Source organism: Cyphellophora europaea, assembly GCF_000365145.1.
Source record: "Cyphellophora europaea CBS 101466 unplaced genomic scaffold supercont1.5, whole genome shotgun sequence".
Classification (NCBI taxonomy): Eukaryota; Fungi; Ascomycota; class Eurotiomycetes; order Chaetothyriales; family Cyphellophoraceae; genus Cyphellophora; species Cyphellophora europaea.
In genome coordinates, this window is record NW_008481811.1 from 1,250,875 (window position 1) to 1,275,853 (window position 24,979).

At 53.2% G+C, this 24,979-nt stretch overlaps 13 protein-coding genes across 13 annotated transcripts; 8 read left to right on the plus strand and 5 right to left on the minus strand.

Moving 5' to 3' along the window:
- Positions 1-516: 516 nt before the first annotated feature.
- HMPREF1541_05747 (uncharacterized protein) lies at positions 517-1,380 on the plus strand (the record flags this gene model as incomplete). The annotated part of the gene is made up of 2 exons (XM_008720084.1): positions 517-644; positions 789-1,380. The coding sequence occupies 2 exons, from the start codon at positions 517-519 to the stop codon at positions 1,378-1,380; spliced, it is 720 nt and encodes a 239-aa protein (XP_008718306.1).
- Positions 1,381-2,070: 690 nt separating this feature from the next.
- HMPREF1541_05748 (uncharacterized protein) lies at positions 2,071-2,578 on the plus strand (the record flags this gene model as incomplete). Its single annotated transcript, XM_008720085.1, has 2 exons — positions 2,071-2,159; positions 2,191-2,578. The coding sequence occupies 2 exons, from the start codon at positions 2,071-2,073 to the stop codon at positions 2,576-2,578; spliced, it is 477 nt and encodes a 158-aa protein (XP_008718307.1).
- A 624-nt stretch (positions 2,579-3,202) lies between these two features.
- HMPREF1541_05749 (uncharacterized protein) lies at positions 3,203-6,268 on the plus strand (the record flags this gene model as incomplete). Its single annotated transcript, XM_008720086.1, has 1 exon — positions 3,203-6,268. The coding sequence occupies one exon, from the start codon at positions 3,203-3,205 to the stop codon at positions 6,266-6,268; it is 3,066 nt and encodes a 1,021-aa protein (XP_008718308.1).
- Positions 6,269-6,557: 289 nt separating this feature from the next.
- On the minus strand, positions 6,558-8,548 carry HMPREF1541_05750 (uncharacterized protein; the record flags this gene model as incomplete). The annotated part of the gene is made up of 6 exons (XM_008720087.1): positions 6,558-6,862; positions 7,145-7,698; positions 7,744-7,855; positions 7,903-8,163; positions 8,210-8,261; positions 8,306-8,548. The coding sequence occupies 6 exons, from the start codon at positions 8,546-8,548 to the stop codon at positions 6,558-6,560; spliced, it is 1,527 nt and encodes a 508-aa protein (XP_008718309.1).
- Positions 8,549-9,271: 723 nt separating this feature from the next.
- On the plus strand, positions 9,272-10,861 carry HMPREF1541_05751 (uncharacterized protein; the record flags this gene model as incomplete). The annotated part of the gene is made up of 2 exons (XM_008720088.1): positions 9,272-9,895; positions 9,944-10,861. 2 exons carry the CDS (start codon positions 9,272-9,274, stop codon positions 10,859-10,861), a joined length of 1,542 nt encoding a protein of 513 aa, XP_008718310.1.
- A 401-nt stretch (positions 10,862-11,262) lies between these two features.
- Positions 11,263-13,221, minus strand: HMPREF1541_05752 (1-pyrroline-5-carboxylate dehydrogenase; the record flags this gene model as incomplete). Its single annotated transcript, XM_008720089.1, has 7 exons — positions 11,263-11,437; positions 11,487-12,054; positions 12,104-12,471; positions 12,524-12,609; positions 12,661-12,939; positions 12,992-13,099; positions 13,156-13,221. 7 exons carry the CDS (start codon positions 13,219-13,221, stop codon positions 11,263-11,265), a joined length of 1,650 nt encoding a protein of 549 aa, XP_008718311.1.
- Positions 13,222-14,500: 1,279 nt separating this feature from the next.
- On the plus strand, positions 14,501-15,918 carry HMPREF1541_05753 (uncharacterized protein; the record flags this gene model as incomplete). The annotated part of the gene is made up of 2 exons (XM_008720090.1): positions 14,501-14,809; positions 14,866-15,918. 2 exons carry the CDS (start codon positions 14,501-14,503, stop codon positions 15,916-15,918), a joined length of 1,362 nt encoding a protein of 453 aa, XP_008718312.1.
- Positions 15,919-16,002: 84 nt separating this feature from the next.
- HMPREF1541_05754 (uncharacterized protein) lies at positions 16,003-16,969 on the minus strand (the record flags this gene model as incomplete). The annotated part of the gene is made up of 2 exons (XM_008720091.1): positions 16,003-16,913; positions 16,945-16,969. The coding sequence occupies 2 exons, from the start codon at positions 16,967-16,969 to the stop codon at positions 16,003-16,005; spliced, it is 936 nt and encodes a 311-aa protein (XP_008718313.1).
- A 1,000-nt stretch (positions 16,970-17,969) lies between these two features.
- HMPREF1541_05755 (uncharacterized protein) lies at positions 17,970-19,051 on the plus strand (the record flags this gene model as incomplete). Its single annotated transcript, XM_008720092.1, has 5 exons — positions 17,970-18,216; positions 18,261-18,293; positions 18,347-18,574; positions 18,622-18,754; positions 18,808-19,051. 5 exons carry the CDS (start codon positions 17,970-17,972, stop codon positions 19,049-19,051), a joined length of 885 nt encoding a protein of 294 aa, XP_008718314.1.
- A 315-nt stretch (positions 19,052-19,366) lies between these two features.
- HMPREF1541_05756 (uncharacterized protein) lies at positions 19,367-19,951 on the plus strand (the record flags this gene model as incomplete). Its single annotated transcript, XM_008720093.1, has 1 exon — positions 19,367-19,951. The coding sequence occupies one exon, from the start codon at positions 19,367-19,369 to the stop codon at positions 19,949-19,951; it is 585 nt and encodes a 194-aa protein (XP_008718315.1).
- Positions 19,952-20,346: 395 nt separating this feature from the next.
- Positions 20,347-20,709, plus strand: HMPREF1541_05757 (uncharacterized protein; the record flags this gene model as incomplete). Its single annotated transcript, XM_008720094.1, has 1 exon — positions 20,347-20,709. One exon carries the CDS (start codon positions 20,347-20,349, stop codon positions 20,707-20,709), a length of 363 nt encoding a protein of 120 aa, XP_008718316.1.
- Positions 20,710-22,285: 1,576 nt separating this feature from the next.
- Positions 22,286-23,587, minus strand: HMPREF1541_05758 (uncharacterized protein; the record flags this gene model as incomplete). The annotated part of the gene is made up of 1 exon (XM_008720095.1): positions 22,286-23,587. The coding sequence occupies one exon, from the start codon at positions 23,585-23,587 to the stop codon at positions 22,286-22,288; it is 1,302 nt and encodes a 433-aa protein (XP_008718317.1).
- Positions 23,588-24,538: 951 nt separating this feature from the next.
- On the minus strand, positions 24,539-24,694 carry HMPREF1541_05759 (uncharacterized protein; the record flags this gene model as incomplete). The annotated part of the gene is made up of 1 exon (XM_008720096.1): positions 24,539-24,694. One exon carries the CDS (start codon positions 24,692-24,694, stop codon positions 24,539-24,541), a length of 156 nt encoding a protein of 51 aa, XP_008718318.1.
- Positions 24,695-24,979: the final 285 nt, after the last annotated feature.

The window sequence follows — 24,979 nt, forward strand, 5'->3', positions numbered from 1 at the left end:
CTCAGATTCAGTCATACGGGACTTTACACTGGCAATAACACATGAGACTGAGTGGAAGTATGCAGCCGTGAAGGGCAGATTGGTGGAGGGATTGAAACTCTGACGTCGATGGACAGGGATATCGGATATAGAATCCGAGGTAGAGGATTAGTAGCTACACCTTATCAAGGTCCCAAAAACTTCTTGCCAGCAACTTCGTATGTCTAGAACACTGTTAGTTTGATAATGGCAGCACTCACTTCTACTTTGAAAGCTCTTCCCAAGCTCAACGCCCGGGCGTTGCCCTACAGGCACCTTCCTCGATCACTTGGCTGTACCAGGTCCTTCCACAGTACTCAGAGCCGACAGCTTGAAGCCAATAACTCAGCGAGGCCACTGCTGAACGACGCTAATGGGTTCGACTTCATCCGATCCAACCCACGCCCAACCAAGCCTCGAAAGATAGGCGTTACTGAGATCAGAGGACCTTACTACTCGGCGTACGGCAAACGGCATTTGCAAGACCTTCTCGAAACCATGGGTTACCACATCGACGGGCTGAAATTCGCGGGTGGCAGTTTCAGCCTCATGCCTGAGGCTTCCTTGAGGGAAATGATTGATTTGGCTCATCAGCATGGCGTCTACGCCAGTACCGGAGGCTGGATGTGAGTAACTCCCCAGACCCATGCCACAGAGGCCAGAAGCACGCCCCTTCCTTTGTCAAGGAATGCTTCCAGAGATCTTCTTTTTACATTTGTTGCTTTGACTGCTTTCCTGACCGCGGTGCTTTGGGTGCTGACAGCATTCAGGGAGCATATCCTTACCCAGTCAAACACCATTGATGCCGTCGACAGATATATCATGAAGATAAAAGATCTCGGATTTGATGTCCTCGAATGCAGCACAGGCTTCCTGTCCATCCCCTCTGAAGATTTCATTCGCCTCGTCGACAAGGTGCAGTCTGCTGGTCTCAAGGCCAAGCCAGAGCTCGGCATCCAATTTGGCGCCGGCGGCGATACTGCGGCCGAAGATCTCGAAGCAACCGGCACATCCGACCCTAGTAAGGTTGTCAACCTGGCCAAGCGCTTCGTGAACGAGCTTGGCGTTGAGCGAATCATGATTGAGAGCGAAGGCATCACGGAGAATGTCAAGAGCTGGCGAACGGACGTCATTCAAGCCATCATGCGAGACGTGCCGTCGGAGAACTTGATGTTCGAAGCAGCGGACCCACCTGTGTTCAACTGGTACATCAGAGAATTTGGTAACTCGGTCAATCTATTCGTCGACCACTCTCAGATCGTCCAATTGAGCTGCTTAAGATCCGGGATTTGGGGCATGGCTGATACGTTTGGAAAGATCGTGAGCTATCCACAATCCGGGAGCAGTGGTGTGATGAGCTGAAATGAGTCCTTTCAATGGACCGGGCGTATTAGCGAGTTGACAATGAGTCTTTTGAGATGCGACGTGGGAGTGAGATGGATTGAGGGCAGATTTTGCGGATATTTCGTCTTCGAGTGCCAAGAACATTGAAGACGCGACGCGCTCGCTACGTCATCGCTCTGGACCGCGTGATTGACTGCCACTAGGGTTCAGCCTCAAACACCAGTCGCTTCAGCCCTAGATATATGTATTCCTTGCCCCTATCGAATCTCAGCATTGCTCGTGACAGCTCGCATTCGTTTAGTGTCCAACTCACGTTACCATACCACAGCATCGTTCGCTGCTGACGATGCATGTGCACGTGCACCTTGAAGAGCTTCCCCAAGAGATCCTTCTGCAGGTATTTTCATACCTTCAAGTCAACGACCTGCTGCAGCTGAGTCGTACCTGCCACAAACTACGCGACCTCGCTTGCGACCCCTTTCTTCACCTTCAGCGCATCCACTATGCGTCCCACGCCATAGAGCAAGCACTTGCAACGCGGCCTACAAGAGCTTCGATTAGTCCACCCAACGCATGGATATGGATGAGCAGGACCAATGTGCTCTCTAGACAAATCTCCAGAAGTTTGAACAAAATCCGTCTTAGCCACAATCTCGAGAGAAGACCGCAAGTGCAAGATCTGGTTGCTCGAGCCGTGCTCCCCGCAACATGCGCTACGTATTCATCCTCGGTTTCACCGGCGCTGATCCAGTCTCACCAAGCCATTCAAAAGCAGAGATTAAAGGATGGGCTGGGTCGTAAGTTGGAGCGCCGCCCTAGCGTAAACAGTCTTGTCTGGCTCAACATTCTGCCCGAAGAGTGCACTCGCAGGATGTCACCCACCATACTAGCAAAGAAACGGCAAGTCATGCGCGAGAGTCTGAAGGACGGTCTTCGTGCGTGGGTCCAAGGCCATGGCATCCAGGCTCAGAAGCGCAAAGCTGATGAAATGGAGTTCACTGAGAGGAGGAGCGTCAAGATTCTTGCCAGACGCTTCACAGCGAAGAAGTTAGCCATGGATGACGCCACAAACACCGTGGAGAAGCGAGCACAAGTAAGATGGGGAAGGGACGCTCAGAGCGACTCCTTCAACGCAGCTTATGCGCATCCAACTCGTGCCAATGTGCTTGGTATGAAGCGGTTTTGGGAGGGTGTAATAAGTGCAGCCTCTTCTTGACCTAGTAGATTGATTCTAGGCCTATTGATTCTAGAAAATCGGGAAATTTTCCTATCTCTTGAGCACATTATGCTATGGCAACAATGATCAGAGCGTGTTCCTCCTTAGCAATACGTTCATAGTTTGAAGCGCTTTGTACACGAGGCTGCGGCAGTGTGGAAGGAGGGGTCTGTTGCCTGAGTGGTTGCCTGCCGCAGGCTTGGCGTACGTCAATGTTTACAACCACAGCGCCCGCATGCAGATGCGCACTTGGTGACAGTTCAACTTGACGCACACCTTTGCATTCCCTCGGCTGCGCATTCACCGTGGAGCGTGTAAGTAGTACTTGAAGAAATCCTGGGATTCTGCTGCCGATACAGTCTCTGGCCAAGTAGCCCTGCCACCACAACCGACTCTTACGATCTTTTGCGTAACGAGAGGCGAAGCGGTTGTCAGCTACAGTCCTCCTACCATCGCTCTGACATATTTGCGCTTTGGGACAGATACCTCGCGTCGAGACAGTCCACTACGACTGAGCCACAAGCGCCGTCTTCAAGGCAAGAGCGATCCCCAAATCATACAGATTGGTCCCTGAAAGGACTCGCATGAGATTTGGAACACATCGTCACCTATTCACCAATCGCGATGGTTCGGGAGCAGGAGGCGGCGAGGGTGCCACTGTCCCCATCCGTGGTCAATGCTGCTCGTCAGCCTGATGACAGCAAAGATCCACCACAATTCGGTAAACCGACCGCCCTGGGCTCAACGGCCTCCCCGCACATCAAATCCACTCAGTCCAACGTTTCCGCGCAGCGAGCGCCGGCCGCTGCTAGTAACAAGGACAGCTACAACCATCTCTTCATCAAGAATAACAGACCAGATTACCACAAACCTCAGATGAGCTCGAATCCTTTCCACCAGCTTAAGAACAAAGTGGAGCAGAAAGTGCACGACTACGTCGATAGAAAGAATGGTGATCCATCGCAACAGCAGGTTTCTTCAAAACCGGGAGCCAGCTATTCCAGTCTTAGCAGACCGGATCGCAGTGATGATGTCTTCATCATTCCCAAGCCATCTGACGGCCCCTCATGGCGCCCGCAACCTGTTGCGCCACCCCAGAAGTTGTCGACCAATGTCAATACAAACCCCTACTTTCGTCCAGCCCCGGCTCACAACTTTGTCGATCTGACTGCACTTAGCCACGGCGCCGAGTCTGCCAATGCATTCCATCAAGAATTTTCCTCTTCCGACCCGTTCACCTATATGGACTCTGCCAAAGCAAATGAGAACATCAAGGCTCTTCTTGAGGGCGCATTCGAGGACGACGAGGACAGACCACGCACGAGGAGGAGCAAGAAGAAGAAGAAGAAAGAACAAGATTTGAACAATTTGGCCAGCAAGACGGAGAACGTGAAGCTCGACGATCAGGAACAGGAAGACGAGGATGCTGAAGAAGATGGCTCAATTGAAGGTCTCAAGGTTAAACTACTCCCACACCAGATTGATGGTGTGGAATGGATGCGAAACAAGGAACTCGGTACAAAGAAGACTCGAGGAATTTTTCCTAAAGGTGGCATATTGGCTGACGATATGGGCTTGGGCAAAACGATCCAGTCCATTGCATTAATCCTCACGAACAAGAAGCCAACAGCCGAAGAGCTAGAAGCAAACCCAAAGCGAAAGCTCACTCCTGGTCTAGACAAAGGCACTCTTATCGTTGCGCCGCTTGCTCTCATCAAACAGTGGGAAGGCGAACTCAAGAACCGCGTCGAGGACGATCACGCACTAAAGGTTTGTGTCCATCACGGTCCCAAGCGCGCGAAGAGCTCCAAGGACTTGAAGAAATACGACATAGTCATCACTACTTATCAGACCCTGACCAGTGAGCATGCCGACTCAGGTGGTGAGATCAAGTCTGGATGCTTTGGTCTGAAATGGTACCGCATCATCCTTGATGAGGCACACTCGATCAAGAACCGTAATGCCAAAGCTACCAAAGCTGCTTGCGCTCTAGATGCCGAGTATCGTTGGTGCTTGACAGGCACACCGATGCAGAACAACCTCGATGAGTTGCAGAGCTTGATTCACTTCTTGCGCATAAGTCCACTCGATGACCTGAACGTCTGGCGAGAACAGATCACGAAGCCCATGAATGGCGGTCGAGGTGGCCTCGCAATTAAGAGACTGCGGGCCGTCCTTCAGGCGTTCATGAAGCGACGCACCAAGGATGTCCTGAAACAGGACGGCGGCTTGACCACGGGCAAGAAGGTCGACGGCAAAGGGAAGGAGAGCTTCAAGATTGTTCAGAGAACTGTCGAAAACATCGAGGCCGACTTCTCTCCCGAAGAACGAGCCTTCTACGCCAAATTGGAATCCAGGACCGATAAACGCTTAGAGATGATGATGGCTGGCAACAAGATGAGCTACGCGAGTGCTTTGGTGTTGCTAATGAGACTTCGACAGGCTTGCAACCATCCAAGACTCACTGGAAGTGATTTAAGTCAAGAGAAAGATGCGCTAAACGCTTCCGGCAGTCAAACTCCTTCCCGAAAGAAGAATGGAGAAGATGATATGGACGCCATCGCCGGTATGCTTGGTGGACTGAGTGTAGAGACTAAGTTGTGCGACATGTGTCAGATCGAGCTCACCCCTACAGAGGCCAGCGCAGGCAATATTCGGTGTACCGACTGCGAGGCTGATCTTAACGACGACATGTTCACGGTAAAGGATTTCAAGGATAAGAAGTCTGCCAAGAAGAAGCACAGAAAGGCTTCTATGGCCAAGCCCCTGCGCGAGAAGCGCCGACAGGCCCAGCGCGTCATTATCGATAGCGATGACGAAGATGCGGATTCCAGGGATGCCTCAGCCATCAAGACTGCGCCCGACTCTGAACCTGGCAAGGATTCTGACGAAGAATCGGAGGATGATGAGATCTATGGAACCTCCGAATCCGAAGACGAACCACACAACGACTTAGTCGCGTCCACAAAGATCCGTCACCTACTCAAAGTCCTTCTGGCAGACTCGTCCAAGCACAAGTACATCGTCTTCTCGTTCTTCACCTCCATGCTCGACCTCATCGAGCCTTTCCTTGACGCACAGAACATTCGTTACGTCCGTTATGATGGTGCTATGCGGAACGATATGCGCGAAGCCTCTCTGGAGTCATTACGCAGTAATCCGAAGACGCGAGTACTCCTGTGCTCCCTTCGCGCCGGCAGTCTGGGTTTAAACCTGACAGCAGCTAGCCGGGTGGTCATTCTTGAGCCTTTCTGGAACCCCTTCGTTGAGGAGCAGGCCATCGATCGTGTCCACCGCTTGAACCAGACTCAAGATGTTGTCGTCTACAAAATGACAGTCAAGGACACTGTGGAGGCAAGGATTGTCGAGTTACAGGACAAGAAGCGTGAGCTTGCCAAGGCGACCATCGAAGGCCAGAAGGGCGGTGCGATGAAGTTATCGCTACAGGATATGCTCAAGCTGTTCAGACACGATGGTGGCGAGGATGACCGCAAGCTCGATATGATCGGCATGAAGCAAGGAGGTGGACTTCTCGAGCGCGGTGAGAGCACACGGGAGACAGAGGCCCCACGATCAAATCCAGCATATGCGTCGGAGAGACGGGGCATGACCGCTGCGGAGAGGGACCGAGAGCGAGAGAAGGAGAGACGGAGGCAGCAAGGCATTCCGGAGGTTTACGGACGGCGTTGATCTACTCGAGACCTCATTCAAGATCCGGCAACAGCGCCCTAGGGTTGAAGCAGCATTGAGGGCTCACTATCATTGTCTTCTGCATTGGGTGTAGAATTTAGACCGAGGCTCGAATAGAACGGCTTCTAGACCTAGAGGAGGGTCTACACATTGTTTCAATGGGTGTGGAAGACACTGGCCACGGCCACATCATCGAATCCCCGTATTCTGTCTGAATATTGATAAACATACTCTCGAGGAGATACGTCCCAGAGTATCCGATTTGTCCATTAGCCCTTCTTGACTCAATCTATGCCGTCGGGCGCGCGGGCGAAATGTCCTCCACTCCATCCTCAGCCAACAGCTCCCTTTCCACGCGCGTCATCGGTGTCTTTGGTAGCATGCGGAAGCCCAAGGGCATGAGAATTGCCATAATTGTTCCGAAGCCGGTCATGGCAGCTACCGTGGAGAAGCCAAGCTTGTAGCCGGGGCTTTGTGCACTAGGCCACAGTCGCGAGCCCCAGATGATACTCAGATTGCCCCAGGAATTGATGAACGCTAGGGCCACTGAGCGCTTCTGGTCGGGCAGTGCCATCTCCTCGCTGGTCCACTGTTCTTGTTAGCTCTGCGAGAAGTGGTATCACTCGGCTTGGGGGAAGGGCATTGAAATGTTAGCTCCGTCAGAGCTCCAAGAGAGCATAGATCATCACTCGAGTGGTGATCTGGGTTCGGGCCTCGGGCTAAATGCTTCCAAGACACCAAACAAAGGATGAACTTACTATATAACCAGTCAGCAAACATTCATCATCTACGGTGGGAGAAAGGGCTTATGAACAACTGGAGAGAGTCCTCGGGAGAACCTCCAGTCAGCCCGACGCGAGCTTCCGCAGGACTTACCATTCAGAATCTGTGTGATGGCGGTGTATAGGCCACCAATGTAGAAGCAGAGCATGGCATAGCGGACGATGCCGGCAGCTGTGGTCAGACAGACAACACTGCAGATGAAAGCCATCATCAAGGCGCCGGCGGTGTGCCAGCGGCGGTCGCGGAAGTAGTCGGACGATGTTGAGATAATGACCATGATGATGGCGCCGGAGATCCAGATTGGAACAGTCATCCACTGAGCCGTGACAGAAGTATAGCCCATCGTGCGCAGCGTGACAGGGACGAAGTAGCTGATCGAGGTAGAGGTAGAGTTCATGATGTAGAGGACCAAAAAGGCCCACGAGCGAGGATCCGCGAGAACTACCCAGACCGATTGGAGCGCAGTGAGCTTCTTCTTGTTCTGTGACACGCCGGTCTGGCGGTCATGCAAGATGCGGACATGAGCGAGTTCACGCTCCTCGGCGCTGAAGAATCGTTTGGTGTTGATAGGATAGTCGATCAGGACGAAGAGGAAAATGCCGGCGAACGCCACTGTGAGAATTCCTTCGATTAGGAATAGCCAGCGCCTGCTGCATGTGAGAAGAGCCCCAAGCTGAGATTAGCGAGCTTACCATCCTGGCATGCCGAGTCTGCCGTCAAGTCCGGAGATGATGGCGCCGGCCATGATGCCTCCGAGCGCAGGGGAGACGCAGCCGGATGTGTAGAAGAGCGCAAAGCGTTTGCCTGCCATCATGAGTAACGGCACCGCATGGTCCCGACGTCTGACTCACCAATCTCGCGCTTAGTGTACCAACAAGTCAATAGGTACAATGCTCCTGGAAATAAACCAGCTTCGATACAGCCAAGGAAAAAGCGACCGATCAGAAGGTGCTCTCGGGTCTTGCATTGGGACATGGCTGCAACACAGACACCCCACACAGCCATGATGGTGTTCAGGTAAACAGAAGGCCGCATTTTCGCGAGAACCAAGTTTGATGGGACCTCAAACAAAGTATAGCCAATGAAAAAAATGCTGATGATCAGACTATAGTCTGTGTGCATCAGCGAGAGCACAAGCCAGGTCTTCTGCGCCCTTACCGCCATCACTCAGATCGAGGTCCTCACTCAGGCCAGCAGCATTTGCGTTCGCCTACATAGTCAGACATGTTTGAGGCTGGAATATGATATACATACCACATTGCCACGATCAATATACGCTAAAACGTACATGACCCAGAGTGTGGGCAGAAGAATGAAGTCGAGTTTGCGAACAAGGCGTCGTTCCGCTGACGTACCGCTTTCGAAGTGAGCCAATGCTTGCGCTCGCTCTGCATCATCGTCCAGGAGATCGGGCTTCTGTATGTCAGAGCCCTGGTCGATGGCGATGACTTCAACACCTGTCTGCACCGGGTTGCACTTGCTTTCGATTCCTGACATGATTGCGTTTGGAGGTTGCGAATGAAGAGTTTACCATGGACGGCTGGCTGTTTCTTAAAGCTCGGATGCCTGCCTAATCAATGAAGCCGAAGTCCTGGCCTCGATACCTTGCCCACAGTCATATATCGCCACAGGCCCATGTTATCAAAGCCTGGGCCTACACCTTCCGGGGCGAGCATGAATGCCTTGGGGTAATGGCTACAGGACAGATCTTGATTAGAGTCGATCTTTCAAGATAAGGAGATGCCCATGATATTGCGCATAGTCGAGACTGGGCATCCAGGGCAGTAGAGCGATCCAGAAAGATAGGAGAAATCTAGATACAGTAACGAGATGCAGCCCATCCGTGCAAGCAATCAGATGGCGGGTTGAACCCGAAAAGCGCGCCATGTACCCGCAATGCATGGCTTAGTGCTCGCCAGGCCGAGCTTCGTCCTTAACCCTACATTAGACACCACCCGATCCGTGACGGGCTCAAACGGGAACTTATCGCCGAGTCAGGGACCGTGTTGAATGTGGGGCATACATATCAGTATTGTGGCAGGGCGGCAATGAGCTTGGAGGATACCGTTATCTATGGTCGTTGGTGCCGTGTTCGACTGTGTGCACAGGTTGGGAAGAGAGAGAGCAACCAAACCAAAACATCTCAGAAGTACCGAGAGAATCCACTTCTTGGCAAGCACTTACAACCCAATCGACGATATCCCAGAGACCGACTTCATCATGGTCAACGAAGCTACCAGACCCAGAATTGGAGCAGCTACGAGAGACAAGATCAAAAGTACTATCCGCAAGCAGCTGACTAGCGACCCTCAACTGCCCCGTGCAAAGCCTACCGAATCGCTATGGCAGCTCCCAATCGCTCAGGACATCGGTAGCATTCAAAGCCCACGATTGCCAGAGAAGGTTGACTTCGCTATCATTGGATCCGGCGTCGCGTCTTGCGGTGTCACTAGGAGTCTATTGACCAACTCGCGCTCAGGCAATAAGACTGTCGGCGTTTTCGAAGCCCGTGGCTTGTGCAGTGGTGCTACCGGCAGAAATGGCGGCCAACTTACTCGTCTTCCGCCAACACGCCATACCTTCATGGCCGAGGAGTTTGGCGTCGAGCAGGCAAACAAAGTCATGCGTCTGACAGTCCGCGGGCTTCACGAGATGCATTCGTTGGCAGAGAGCCAGGGTCCCGAGTTCTTGGCCGCGACCCAGAAGACACGGACTGAGAAATTCTTCGCTTACTTTGACGAAGAGTCCTGGAACGAGACTGTCGAAGCAGTGAAACTGTTCGAGGCAGAGATTCCTGAGGAGAAGGGTGCTTATGAGTTGGTTTCTAAAGAGGACACAGCATCGGTAAGGTCTTGATCGGGACCCCATTTGGCGCAACGCTGACGTATCCAGGTCTACAATATCAACGGCGCATACGGTGGTCTTAGGTTTCCAGCAGGTGTCTGTGCACCTTATCGACTTGTGACTGGCACTTTCAAGTCCTTGATGGAAAAGTTCCCGACACGGCTCAGCATAGATTCCAACACGCCGATCGTCTCGATCTCTCATACCTCAGACGAAGACTACCCCTACAGGCTGGAAACCCCAAGAGGAACAGTCAAGGCCGCGAACGTCGTCCATTGCACCAATGGCCACGCAGGTCACCTGATCCCGGGACTACGCGGTAAGATGTACCCCCGACGAGGGACCATGTCCGTCCAGTCGCCCGGTTCTCAGTTCCCAGACCTCAGCAGCCAGCAGTCCTGGTCCTTCTACTTTACGCCTGAGCACAATCCGGCTGTTGGCGACGTCGAGACCGGCAGATACTACTGCTTCCAGAGCAAAGAGACCGGCCATCTCTGGATCGGCGGCGATCGAGACAGCATCGACGGCTTCATCTCGGCGGACGACTCCTGCATTGATGTCCACGCCGAGAAGAACCTGCGTGGAGTCCTTCCGAAGCTATTTTCGAAGAACTGGGTCACAGGCCCGGGCGAAGTCCGGGGTATCTGGACGGGTATCATGTGCTACACAGGTGATCAATTGCCGTTCATCGGCCGACTGCCGGCGAGTGTAACTTTGCGACAGGGCAACGGCGAGTGGATCGCTGGCGGCTGGAACACGTACGGCATGACCAACGGCTTGCTATGTGGCGATGCTCTCGGTAAGATCATACTTGGAGAGGACGTGTTCTCGTGGTTTCCGGAGTCGTACATCATCACCGAGGAGCGTCTGGGGGGCCAGAAATTCGAGACTGAGGCTGTTATGGAGGATTACTTCAAGCGCATTGGCGCGACCCAGTATGTCGATACCAGGGAAAGTCGGCTGTAGGATGTCGAACAAATACTTTGATAGCACATGCAATCACCAAACTCTACTTCACCAGTGCTTGACAGAACTCATTCAACACTGACTGACATCCCGTATAAGTCTCAGCTTCAAAGGCGTTCATTATATAATGACCAGGCCTTGGACACTGCCTGTCAGAGACCTCACAAAGGCTGTTCGCATGGGTATATCCATGGTCTTAGTGCAGCTCTTCCTCATATCACGTCAGCCTCTGTCATGAGGATTCCATCGACCCTTGATGCTTCCACACTAACTCAGAAACCCAGACTGGTAGTCAAATCGAACTGATTCTGCGGGCTCACGGGCTTTACCATAGTATGAAGACTGCATTGAGCAGCTTGATCAGTGAGCACGTGATTACCCTTCCCCTCAACTGGCCGCTTTTATTCTAAATTTGATGAATACAGGATGTTGTTGATGCTGCTGAAGTTCTCCTTAATCGTCCTTTGCGACATGAATCTCGTAAGAAGACCTGCTGTTCCAGCTTTGTCATTCGTGCCGCTCGCCCGTGACCCCCCGAAGGGCTGCTGGCCCGGCATAGCCCCAGTACACTGATCACTGCGATCCGTTAATAGCTGATCCAAATGGACGAGGGTATAGTGCTCACTTGATGTAGAAGTTACCAGCAGCGAAGCGCAGCCCCTCTGTGGCTTCGATGATCGCCGCTCGGTTCTTTGCGAAAACTGCACCAGTCAAGGCATAGTCGGTGGTCGATTCGATGAGGTCGAACAGTCCGCTGCCATAATCTTCGTCCTTATAGACGTAGATGCAGACAAACGGTCCGAAGATCTCTTCGCTCATGTATTTCGACTTGGGATCCGTAGTCTCAATGACGGTTGGTCGGATGAAGAATCCTTCTGAGTCGTCGAATGTGCCCCCAGCAAGGATATTGACAACTGAGTCGGACTTTGCCTCTTTGATGTACTGAGAGACCCTGTTGAAAGCCGACCGGCTGATGACGGGGCCCATGAAATCTGTGAAAGCGGAGCCCATCTTGATGGCATCAGCCTCCTTTGCCACGATGTCCTTGAATTCTTTCGCAAGGCTCTCAGGCACGTAGATGCGAGAAAGCGCACTACACTTCTGGCCCTGGTACTCGAACGCTGCTCGGACACTCTTGAGAGCCGCGTTCTTGACATCTGCCGTGGGGTGTAGGAGATGAAAGTTCTTGCCACCTGGATAGTATCAGTCTTGTACGTGATAAGTGGCACTTTCGTTGGGTACCTGTCTCGCCCACGACCCGAGGATAAGATCTCCAGAAGCTCATGTTAGCGCCTATCTTTGAGGATAAAGACCGAAACACCGCTGTGCTACCCGTGAAGTGCAAGCCTCCCAGCTCTCGACTGCTTAAGACGACGTCGGTAACGAGCTCAGCATCACCCGGAAGAAACTGTAGAACACCGGGCGGCAGACCAGCCTCTATCATAATCTGCTGGAAGAGGTAGTTGGAATAGATGGCCCCAGGACTTGGCTTCCAGATCACCACATTACCCATGATGATGGGTGCCATGACCAAGTTGACAGCGAGAGCAGTGAAGTTGAAAGGCGTGACGGCATAGACGAACCCATCCAACGGCCTCGCCTCTGTTCGACTGGTGGCATCTGATTAGGTGCTGCTTCGACCTGTAGACTAGATGCACTTACTTCCAGACATTGGGAGCGTTGAAGGGTGGCTGATTCTTGTACAGCTGCTCCGCCAGAGCTGGGAATGTTTGCAGGAAATCGATGGACTGCACATCGTTAGCGAGTGTAGTGGTTGAAAAAATCGCTCCGATACACACCTCAGCGTAGCAATCAATGTCTGCTTGATAGGCATTCTTGCCCTGTCCGAGCATGGTCGCGGCCAGCATGCGATAACGGTACGGTCCTCGCAGCAGGCCTACTGCGCGATAGCAGATCGCCGCACGATCGTGAAGTGAAGTTCGGCACCATGACTTCTTCGCCTCGAGAGCTCCTTTGATGGCCTTCGATACGAGCTCTGGCGTACCATGCGAGTACTTGGCGAGGACGAGGCTGTGCTTGAAGGGGCTGCACTGCGTCTCCGATAGGTCGCCAGTTTCCTGTGGTGGTCAGTCGGCCATGTCGCCAAGTGGTGGCATGACGAGCGCCTACATCGCAGCCGTTCACGTTAGGGAACACTTCATAAGGGGCACCGGCTTCTACATCTTTCAATGCTTGCTTCAGCAACTCTCGCTCGCTCGTGTTCGGCCCATATGTTGTCTAGGCAGGATTGTTAGCATTCTCGATTCGCGAGCCGGACTGTGAAGTGTTCGTACGAAAGGCTCATTGCTCAGGGGCAGAGCGTTGAAGCTACCGAGGGAGCTGCTGGATGAGAAAGCCATGACTATCATAAACTGTATGAGACTTACGTCCCATAGCAAACGTGATGCGAGCGTCCTCCATTTCTATCCTTGTTTTCGTCGTGCTCGACTGAGACGCGACTCGCCCCGAGACCAGCTTCCAATTAGGTTGTAACAGGGCGTTGGACCCACGCTCACCACGGAATCTGAGCCCGCGCTTCGATTTTCACCGAGTCGTGGCGCCTAAGTCTTATCTGACGGGCGGGGGCGGCATACTGGCTGCAGGAGAGCATAGGCACAAAACCGAGCGGGGTCCAGGGCTGAGGCCGGGAGTCGGGGTTCTCCTCCTCGGCACCCCAACGTCGACGACCTGCCATCGGGGGCCTGTGATGAGTTTCCGGGGGTGACAGGTATCGATCGACAAAGTGTGCTTCTTAACAACCCGTTGCGTTGCCTACGTCGGGCTAGCAGCATTCACCGATGAGCTGAACCCGTGCCCGCTCGATGGCGGCGATAGAGCTGCAACGCAAAAGACGTCGTGGTGGAAGAACATACACGGTAGGCTTCCATGCGATTCCGATTGATCTCGTCTGACCGTGTCCAGGGCTGTTTAACATGCCGGACTCGGAAAATTAAGTGCGACTTGTAGATTCACCCTTGACTCGTGTCAGGCGCTGCTGATGGTGGTCCTAGACGCTATCCCACATGTCTGAATTGTGACAGGTCGCGCGAATACTACTGCAAAGGATACCCGGACACACAGGACCTCAGTTTACCAGATGGTGGCGGGCCGACTCAACTCGTCTATGCCAACTTCGACAGCGGATCTTTTAACGACCTGGTCAGTTCTGACCTCGAATTGAACCATCCTGGCGGACTTGAGTCAGATCAAAATGTTATCGAAGAGCTACCAATCTCGCAGCTACCGGCAGTGACCCACACACAAGGAGCAATATCTAGACAGACCTATCCAGCTGACAGCAACCGGGCATGGACACCAGTCAGCCTCCTCCAGGCGCCGTTGCCTACAGACTACTGGGATGAAGCCCTCGACTTGTTCGATGCTGATAACATTTCCACGACGCGTTATGAGTTCAGCGCTGATTTGCGTGGGAGATCTGATCTACTCTCGACGGCTCCAGTCCCGTGTAGCCCAACAGACACTCAGCAACAGCGTTTGCCCTTCTTACAAGCCCACAATGTTCCACCGGCCATCGTTCCCAGAGACACAGCAGTGGCATCCCCCCCTGCTCGAGGCAACGATCCACGAATCGTGGAGGAACTCCTTCATCACTACAGGACTCACGTATCCCGGCTGATGATGCCCACATCGTCGCCCCGTCAGAATCCGTACCTTTGCGTGTGCCTGCCTCTGGCGCTGCAAAGTCCCTCTGGAGATGCGAAGGAGTCTCTGCTGATGGCGATACTTGCCGTAGCAGCCTTCAACAAAGCTGAGCTTGCGACGTCGAATGCCAAGGGATATCGAGATCAGGCGGTCCATTTCGCCGAGAGAGCCTCGTCGATACTGAAAAGCTATTCTGGAGATTTCGGCAGAAAGAGGGCTGGACCGGAGGACGAAGTTGATAGGAAAGCTCTCCTCGCTGCTGTAGTGACTATGACCACGATTGAGGTACGCTGATAACCCAACCATGAGTCCAAGAACACCACATTAACATCTACTACTAGATCTTCAGCGGCGGCCAACACGGGAAAGGCTACGAAAGCCTTCTTCTCGGCAAGCAGATCATAAACATCACGGGGGGGCCAGAGTGGTGGGTGGCGGAGCCTATGCGCTTAACACTGCTCCAGATCTACCGCTGTCTGGAGATCGTAGCACACACATCTGGCTGGAAGCCGCCCTCATCCTCAATTGACGTCGCCGCAGACTGCTGGTCATTATCCGCAACCAGTCGACCAGGTGACGCCTTGCAGCATCCAGACGACATCGCCCCCAGATCTCCCACGTCCGCGTCACGCATCCCAGGCCCAGGAGGCCAGTATACACTAGACGTCTCCTTCGGTGTCGCACGCAAGACGCTGCAATGTCTCAACAAGACCATCGAACTCTCGAGTCTCCGTGAAGCACGTCAGGAACAGATCCCTGACTGGCAATGGCCGGACCACATGCACAGCGTGCTCCGGCAGCTCGAATCAGAGATCTTTGACGTCTTCGACGATCCGAATGCACTGGCCGGCGAAGGCGCCTCAAACCTGCTCGCGCAGGAAGGCATCTCGGACTACGTCAACGAGGAGATCAAGGAGAATCATGTGTGGGCGTTCCACTACAGCGTGGCGCTGTTCTTTCGTAGAGCCCTTTGCGACGGTGGGTCGTCGGTGGATGCTATGCTTGGCGACCATGCGGAGGCCGACACTACGGTTAGTACCACAGGCCGCTGGAGCGGGCAAGAGCTCGTCACGAAGGCACTGGACCATCTGGAGAACATCGATGTTCTGTCTGGGGATGCGATTGTGGCGAACACGCTGTGGCCGGCTTTCGTTGCGGCGGTGGAGGCGGTGCATACGCCGTTGAGGCATCGGGCGCTGATATGGTTTGTAAGGGCTAAGAGGCATGGGATAGGGAACATTGCAAAGGCGAAGGAGTTGGCGATGGAGGTCTGGCGAAGGGTTGACCGGCAGACATGGGGGCGCCCGGAGAAGAAGGCGCAGTATGTGGAGTTGAGTAGGGTTGATTGGCGGAAGGTAATGCAGGAGATGAAGATGTACATCATGCTTACTTAGCTTGCTAATGATGAGTCTATGAATTCTGCTTGACCACCGGTGGCGAGATGCCATATGGGTATCTTGTCGTGCAATGCATTGCTTCTAATACTCCTCACTAGGCCCAAGCACCTGGTCCAAATGCTCCTCCAGAACCTTTTCCCACAAGGACTTGTTCTTATACACCGCAACTTCGGGCTTGTAGCTCCTTGTGTTCGTCCTCAAAGCTCTAGCCACGTCCTTGTCCTTGGTCACCTCGGTGATAGGCGTGATGTAGGTCCGAATGCTAAATGCAATGGCCTTGGTTTGGGGCAACCGTTGCAGAACCTGCCGCTCGACTCGTAGGTGCAGGTCGTCCAGTCGGACAGGGTGTTCGAGTGTCGAGACATCTAGGTTGTGGTGTGAGTTGATATGAAACAGCTCGCCGGAGATGTCAATTGCATAGTTGAAACGCATATGCGGCTGGTCCACCCGCAGCCTGTTGAAGAAGCGGTGCATCGACAGCGCTAGTCGCTCGGCGTAGTAAGGCACTTTGTTATGATGTAGTTCTGATATTGTGTGGCCGATGCGCTCACGCAACTTCCAGCCGGCGGGAAAACAGTTAGCGCCGGCGGTCAGCCTGTAGGTATTGCCCAGCTGTGCCGAAGTTGGTGTGGTCGTGGAATCAACATCCGTACCGCTTTTCTGAAGCACGAACCAGTCTTCTGTGCTGAGCAGGCCCATGATTTGTAATGGGTGGTAGGTACTCCAGGTATCTGCCCCTTCCCGTAAGTCCCAGTTATCGCCTGTGACAAGGTTTTGAATCCCTTGAGCTGTCTTCAGGAACATTTTCGGGTAGCGACGCGGCAGATACTCGGCAAGAGCATATAGGGCTTCGAAGCAGGGCTCGTCACTCCCGGCGGCATAGCAAACGGTGTCCTCTGGGTGATCCCGATAAAGTTGTGTCTTGTAGTCGTAACGAGCGCGGTATGTCTCATCAATCTCACACCAGTCGTTGAAGCATGTGCGTTTTATGCCTGATGTAGTCAGCTAAGGAGTCGGTCTGACGCTTATGGCTCAGTGACAAACCCATGGTAACATGGTGAGGGCCATCGTGCCATGGTCGATAGGGAGGCTCCCTGGTCTTCGTCCAGTCGAAGTCCGACGCGATAGGCTCTACATTACTGAAGTCAAACTCTGTCCAATCAGGCGTATCTGTTGTGAAAGCCAATGGTCAGTGCCTGAGTTCATCAAATTTGCCGCATGCTTACCTTCGCTGATTGTTTTGGAAGACTGGGGCTTCGTCGGTGGTTTGGAAGACGCATGAGGCCCTTGGGCGATCAGCAGCAACCTGCGAAAGAATAGTAAAGCGTTGCATCGGAATTGCCATACTATTGAATACAACCACTGGGCCAAAAGCAGACATCTCAAGGCTGCCGTGTCCTTTGGCTTCGCAGGTGCCGTGACCGCTGCAGTTTTTGGAGCGACAAGCGCCGGTGGCTGATTCCTTGACAACATCATTGTGGCTTTCTTCCACTTTGCCGGGCGAGTAGGTAGAGCTCTGCTTGCTCTTCAAGTATCACTCACATCAGCGGCCCACTGTGCGAGGCCGAATCTTCCATCTGAGGCGAACTGTAACTCTCGAGCCCTTGCTGCAGTTTCTGCCCACGCTTTCACATTAATCGGCGTAATAAGCACGCTGGTTCGGAAAACATGCACCACCGCAGAGTGGCAATCAGTGTGGGCTGCCGTACGCCTTGTGGAGCTGTCACAGGGTGTGCTGATAGTTTGATGCCGTGCAGCAATGCTGCCTGAACCCTTATCCAGGATGGAGAAGTCCGGTGAAGCGGATGCTTGCAGCGATTGGCTTCAACACCTTAGTGCCATACTCGCTCCGAACTTGATCCACTCAAATACACACTCGCCACGGGTGGATGCTGACTCGTGCGCTGAGCTAGTCCTCAGCTTTCCGGGGAGCCTATCTCTAAGCAATCCATTGTTCCCGGAGCAAGTTGAACTTAGTCGGCACAACGGCAGAGAAGTTGCAATGCCACTGAGATACCAGGCGTCTAGCGAAGTGATCATAACACAGTATGGCAACAGTAACACAGACAGTGGCAGAGGCGCAGGGTTCGCTGGCCCTCGACTCGACCTCCCCACAGACTGCTATAGATTCAGCAGCACCTTCAACATATAAGCTTCCCAAGGCCAGAAAGGTCCCAGTTTTCGAGACAAAGGAAGAAGAACGGGAATGGCAGAAACAGCAAATGGCAGCAGCATTCCGTGTCTTCGCCAAATTGGGATTCGCGGATGGGGTGGCCGGACATATGAGCCTTCGTGGTGAGTACTATGATCAAAACGACAAAGAGACGTGTTAACGGGAGAGGATCCTGTGAACCCACATCTATTCTGGATAAGTAAGCGCATTACGACAGGGCATCACGGCCATGATACTAATCAGCTTGCTCAGATCCTTATGCCGTTCATTTCAGCTTGATCAAGGTCTCTGACCTCGTCCTGGTGGACGAGGAAGGCCAAGTCCAGCAAGAGACATCTCACACTGTCAGCCATGCTGGCTTCATCATTCACTCCGTGTTGCATCAGATGCGGCCGGACATCAATGTAGCGGTTCATTTGCACTCACCTTCGGGTGTCGCCTGGTCCGCTTTTGGCAAGCCAGTAGAGATGCTTTTCCAAGGTATGAAAATGTCATCACGAGCTCCCGACTTGATACTGACCCATTAGACATGTGTTATTTCTATAATGATCTGTCAGTGTACGAGGGTTTCGGAGGCACCGTGCTTGCGAAAGAGGAGGGCATGAATCTTGCAAAAGCGCTGGGCCCGAAGAACAAGAATATCATCCTGCAGAATCATGGGTAAGTGGCAGTCCGACGATGTACTCAATCCTTTCTACTGATACCGGAGACAGCATTCTCACATGTGGAGCGAATGTCGGAGAAGCGGCGGGATTCTTCATTGCACTTGAACGAGCCTGTCACCGTCAACTGGCGGTTGAGGCAGCGGCAGCGAACGGTCTTGCCAAACGTTATATTCCCGAGGCTGAAGCAGCGTATTCGAAGAAGTATGACTATACCCCAGAGAATACGTACATGTCTTTCCAGCCGGAGTATCAAGCTGTTTTGGCTGAGACTCATGGCTCATTCCTAGCGTAGGAAATAACATGAGTATACGAGAGCGGATGTTCATGACATTATCTTGATCTTGTGCGGTATATTTTGACGTCTCACAAGTCGTGTAAGCCACGAGGAGGTCTCCGTATGGGCGATTGACTCTCGGCGATTGTTAGCGGGCCACTTCGCCGAATGGTGCGACAGGGCGGAAAGTCGGGCTCTTGCAGGCACATGTGGAAGAGTGGGGCTCACTTGCCTGGCGTTAGTATGCTTCTATATGTATCAGCCAGACTCCAAGGACATGAGGGTCCATCGATATTGGTGCTGCTCGTCAGATCGTCTAGCCGTACACAGAGAATGGCTCAATCGACAGCTGTATTTCATCGGTCTCTCGAGAAAGCCTACCCAACGGCAGTGGCTGGACAAGGTGTCTATCTCGGGACGGATGACGGTCGGAAGATCATCGACGGGAGCTCTGGCGCCGCTGTCTCATCCATCGGGCATGGGAATGCGGAAGTCGTAGAGGCGATCTGTGAACAGGCGCGAAATCTCGCTTTCGCCCACTCGTCCTTCTTCACGTCGGATCCGGCAGAGGACCTTGCCAGAGTTCTGATTGACAGCAGCGACAGTGCATTCTCTAATGCTCTGTTCTTGTCGTCGGGGTCCGAGGCAGTTGAGTCCGCGTTGAAGCTTGCACGGCAATACCACATCTTCAATGGCGAGCCGGAGCGCGTCCATTTTATTGGTAGGATGAACGCATATCATGGCAACACACTCGGTGCGCTAGCAGCGGGCAACAACCCTGCGAGAAGAGCGGCTTTCCATCCGATGCTGTCGACCCGGTTTCGCCACGTCAGCCGATGCTTCTACCAGAAGGACGGCCAAGGGCGGTCGGAAGCCGAATACGAAGATTTCCTGATCACGGAGCTGGAGATAAGATAGCAGAGCTTGGTGGAAGGACTGTCGCAGCCGTCATCATCGAGACGGTTGGCGGTGCCACACTAGGGTCCCCCGAGCCTACTTCGAATTACCTCAAAAAATTATCGGAAGTGTGTAAGCGGCAGGGAATTCTGACGATATTCGACGAGGTGATGTGTGGCATGGGTCGGACAGGCTCATACCATGCATGGCAACGTTATGGGTTCGTCGCGCCAGATCTCCAGCCAGTTGGCAAGGGGCTTGGTGCTGGCTATCTCCCCTTAGCTGCCGTCCTGATCGGGACCAAGGTACAAAGACTCTTCGAGCTGCACTCAAGGGGTTCGAATGCCTTCGTGAGTGGCCACACGTTTCAAGACCATCCGATGAGCTGCGCTTCAGCACTGGCAGTACAGAGAATCATGAAGCGCGACGAATTGATACAGAAATGTGATAGGATGGGAGAGCAACTCGTCCGAGAACTGCACAGTCGTCTGCCCGAGTCGTTCAAGGATTCCGGTGGTAGCATACGTGGCTGCGGGCTGTTTCGAACAGTCGACTTTGGTGAAGCGGCGACATCCTGTGGTGGACCGATCGCGAAAGACGTAAGCGTGGAGGCGTTCCGGTTGGGCGCCGCTGTGTACCTTTGCTCGCCAGTAGTCGACGCTATCCTGATCTGCCCGCCATTCATCATCAACGATACAGAAGCGGCAGAACTTGCTGAAATCGTCGCTCAGGCTTTCAAGAACGTTTTGAACTCACGAAAATGCGAACCCAAGCCGTGACCATATCACACTTTGATGTCGGTTTTCGTGGTTCTTTCATTCTGTGTGTGGAGCGAGGTCTTGTGAAAAGGTGATGTACATAGTGTACTCAGTCGACACCTTCAGAAAAGACTCGGGTTATATTAAGCGTTAGCTGAGTCAGGCCGTTTGGAGAAAATCATGTCACAGCTTGCTTGAACGACACAGGGACAACTTCATTTACAGGGGGATGCACTTTGGAGCGTAAAGTAAGCGTCTGCTCTTAGACATTGCGAGTCAGAGACTCAAGCTGAAGGCATCTTTCACTGTAGCTTACATTACAGGAAGACCATTGATGCAGTCCTTGAATGGACTGGTCTGTGATATATTCCCAGTAATTTAGCTGAGGCTCACTGGGAAGTGATGTTTCCACGAGAACTTCCCCGTCAAAACTGTCGGCACCCGCCATGTTGTCTTACAGGGAACCTCCCACAGGCAATATCGAGATTCTTCCTGTTCCCTTCTTTCCTTCCTTCTTTCCTTCCTTCCTTCCTTCCTTCTCTTTTCGTCGTATCCATATGTGACTGGCTCAGCGAGGCGAAGTCTACGTGGTACATCCGCAATGGGGCCCTTATGGCACTGGTATTCTCCTTCACGTTCGGGAATGCAGGTTGTCAGTTCGTCGCTCAATTACAGTCCGACTACAATCCCAAACAGTTGCGCGGAGCTTTTCGTCTCTTCAGTCTTCGGCCATTCGAACCCGGACAAGATAGCCTGCCTCCTACGGGTATCACATACGCACTTTTGTCAGTTGGAGCAGCGACGCTGATGGCATGGGCGATGGGCCGACCAAAGGCGCTGCCTAGCTCGTCCCAGGGACCGCCGCAGAGTGTCAGCAGCTTTATCTGGAACGATTCTGTGGACGCTTGCCTGGGGCTTTTGGGAATCCTCGTCGCATTGACAACGCTCGCCTTTGAACTGGTTGCTAGGCATGCTAAGTCGAAACGTGTTCAACGTCGATGCAGACAATGGCCGCTGGCATTGTTGGCATTACTTGCGATACCGAAGGGTATACTAGCCGTTGCGTGCTGCATCGACGGCATCGTGGGACCTGTTTCGCAACTCCAGCCCCTTAACAACGCGGCGGGGTCCGGGATACTTTTCTGTTTGAATGTGATCGGACTTATGGGCTTCATACTTGTAGCATTAGGACTACCATGGACGAATGGGGATCGCCAACAGCCAGAGAGATCAACGGTTACAGGATCGGACGCATAGCATTCAGGGGCTCGTTAGATCATAGCTTGGAAATGACCAAGAACAGTAACCGTGTGATTGATTTGTGCTTGCCGCCCTCCATGTATGCTGATGAGATCTGGCCACTGGTTCTTTCCTCCCATTCGACTTGCGTAGCTAAGAAGGTTGTGTTCCTGCATGTCATCGGCATCCTCATGAATCAATCAGTGCCTTTCGACCATAATAGCGACACTTTCGTGGAGAAAAGGCGCGAAAGGGCAGGCTGACTGCCGTATGATCAGCGGATTGAAGGCTATGCTAGCATCTAGCACGCAGGCTATGGTGCGCACGGGGGGCATTCTGTGACAAATTTCCTGCGCCGTCAGGATGTCCGTCCAGTCACTCTCATGGCTTTCTCAACAGCATTCAAGGCGCCCACAACGCTGAAGCTCAGTAAAGGCACACAGATGTAGGCGATGGCCAATATACGAGCCACGCTGATCTTGGCAGATTCTTCGGCATCTCCCACATTTGCCATGGCGATCAGTTTCATGGCTGGGGGTCCGGCTGGCATCAGAATCATTGTGAACCAGAGGACCGGATCCTGAGAGAGGATGTTGGTGTAAGTGGCGAGCAAGTAGATTGAGACCAGGGAGACGAGCGGCCAGATGGCGAACCTTATAAGAAGAACTACTAGTGTCGGTCCGAACCGTTTGAGGAAGCCTTGTCGGTGTTGTTGGTTCCGGGAGAAGTGTCCTTGGTGGAAAGAGGCGGAGAGTGTGAAGCCAACGACGATGACTTGCAGGGGCACGAAGGACTGCCCGAGGCTGACGAGTGAGGCTGTTAGCCAGGCAGTGAATAGACCTCCCTCAGAGGTCGACGCGAAGAAGCTTCGGTGAAGGCTGGGCGTGACGCCGAGAATGAGTCCAATGATGGCTCCGATTGTGGGCTCGTTAAAGAAATCGCGGAGGTGACGCAACACCTTCTCTTTCGTCATTCTGGGTGGTTGATTAGTGCTTTCGGCTTCAAGTTGGTGCCCGGATCCTGGTAGAAGCGATGCGCGTTCTGTGGATGCGCGTTCCCTGGAGCTTTCTCTCAGGGGCGACCCATCCTCGCTATCGGAGTCCGAGTGACTCTTTCGTCTCACCACACCCGTAGTAGAAGGCTCCGGTGGGCGCATCAGCCGTGGACCGATCGCGAAAGTCAGGCAGTTGCCGACCATCGAGTTGACAAGAAAATACGACTGAGCTCGGGTGATGGCTGCAGCGCTGGTATCGTCTCCAACCAGAAGCCTTTCGAAAACGCCAGTAGACTCCAGAGCTCGTGTCAAGAGCAGCGGCAGGCTTGTAGTGTTGTTGAATGCGATAGTGACCGGCAGCCATCTCGGAAGCTTGAATAGCTTGACAGCTGACATGCCAAGACATAGAGACAGGACATTGTAGAACAAGGCCCAAGCGAACACTGGTATATATCTCATCCACGTGTCCTGTTCAAGCTCGCCACCAAGTCTAGTCACCAGCAAAGCAGGTAGAGCCATGCGCACGCAAAGCGCGCTGATTTTCTTGGTGGCAGGCGCGTCGAGGATATTGAGCTCCCCGGCCAGGATGCCGTATACGGCAACCAGGAGAACCGAGGAGCTTGCCTGGGCGGCAGCGAGGAATGTGGCGAGGAGGTTGTTCGCCATCGCATCTGCACAGCATCTACGGCAATCGTGAACTCTCAAGATTGTCAAAGCTGCTGCTGTTGAAACCGGTCGACCTCAAACGCTGGAAATGGTCTTCCCCACAGAAAACTAGTCGCGCCCCACGAATGGCGTAATTCTCCTCATGCAGGGTATTGCGAAAAGCGGAAATACAATCCTGCCATAGTCGGTCAACGTTGGTAAGCGACGCCAAGTATCTGGATAGAAAGGAACGAGTGCAGCCGAGTCACGCTACAAGACAACGAATGCGGGCTGGCGTTGGGAATTTCTGGCATTTATGTTGGAGCGGGTCAGCTTCTCTTCTAAGTATTTAGGCCAATGTCTTCACACATGGGGGGACTATTGATTGCAGACAAATTAGTCGACCACTTTCCCTGTGAGATGAAGTCCTCCTCGAGGATGAGTTGGACCAGTCTCTGTGAACAGTCAGCCTTTGCAGGACTTTAAGTCGCCTGAATCAGGCAACCGCCAAGACGGACCCCCGTGATCACACCTGATGAAAGTCACGGAATGACAGACGTATCATAGAGTGCTCCAGAACACTTGCAAAATCGTGCTAGATGAAGTTGTATATTATATAGAAGGTTGTTGCTACAGGTATTGTACAGTAGAGTTGCGACAGATGGGTTCGATAGTCATTGGACATGAGACCGATGTCTGGCGACTTGAGGGATGAGAGACGCCGCTTGAAGAGGTGAGCCTGGGATTCGTCCGTGATGCTGGCTGTCCGCGAGGATATTCGTGAAGCCATCGAATAGCTGTTACCGAAGCGTACTCCGTCCTCCGTCCGTCGCTGCGTGTGCCCAGAGATACGTTTCGTCAGGCGGGCAGGACTTTCCGTGCTACAGATATGACGTTCATTGTGCCCGGAAGGTCCTGAACCTCGAAGCTTTTGGTGGGGGCAATTAGGTAGTGTAGCTGGTAGAGAACCACTCAAGGCGCCTTTTCGTGGACAGTTTCGGAGCCATCTTCCCAGAACTCCAGGTCTTCCTCGCCTTCGTTGCCGACGATGGCGCCTTGTCGAATGCCGAGCTTTCCTTTCTTCAGTAAATCCGAGAGCGGTTTGCCGTCTGGAAGTTTCTTCTTCATGATGTCCTCCAGCGTCGTTGGCTGATCGCTGAATATTTTTAAATGATCCGAAATTAAGTGACGATTTTTGCACTTGGGACAGGTGATCAGTGTCGTACCATGGTGATAGCCTTGCTTCGTAACACGATGGGCAGACCGCCTGCCGCAGGGTCTGCAAGTAAATGTGAGTTGGTACGCCGGTTGTAAATCTTTCGCAGGTTCGGGCTGGTCGCCTGCTACCGCAAGGTCTGACTTGTGTCGTACCGATGGTAGAGACCGAAGGTAATGTGCGGCTGACGTGCGCAG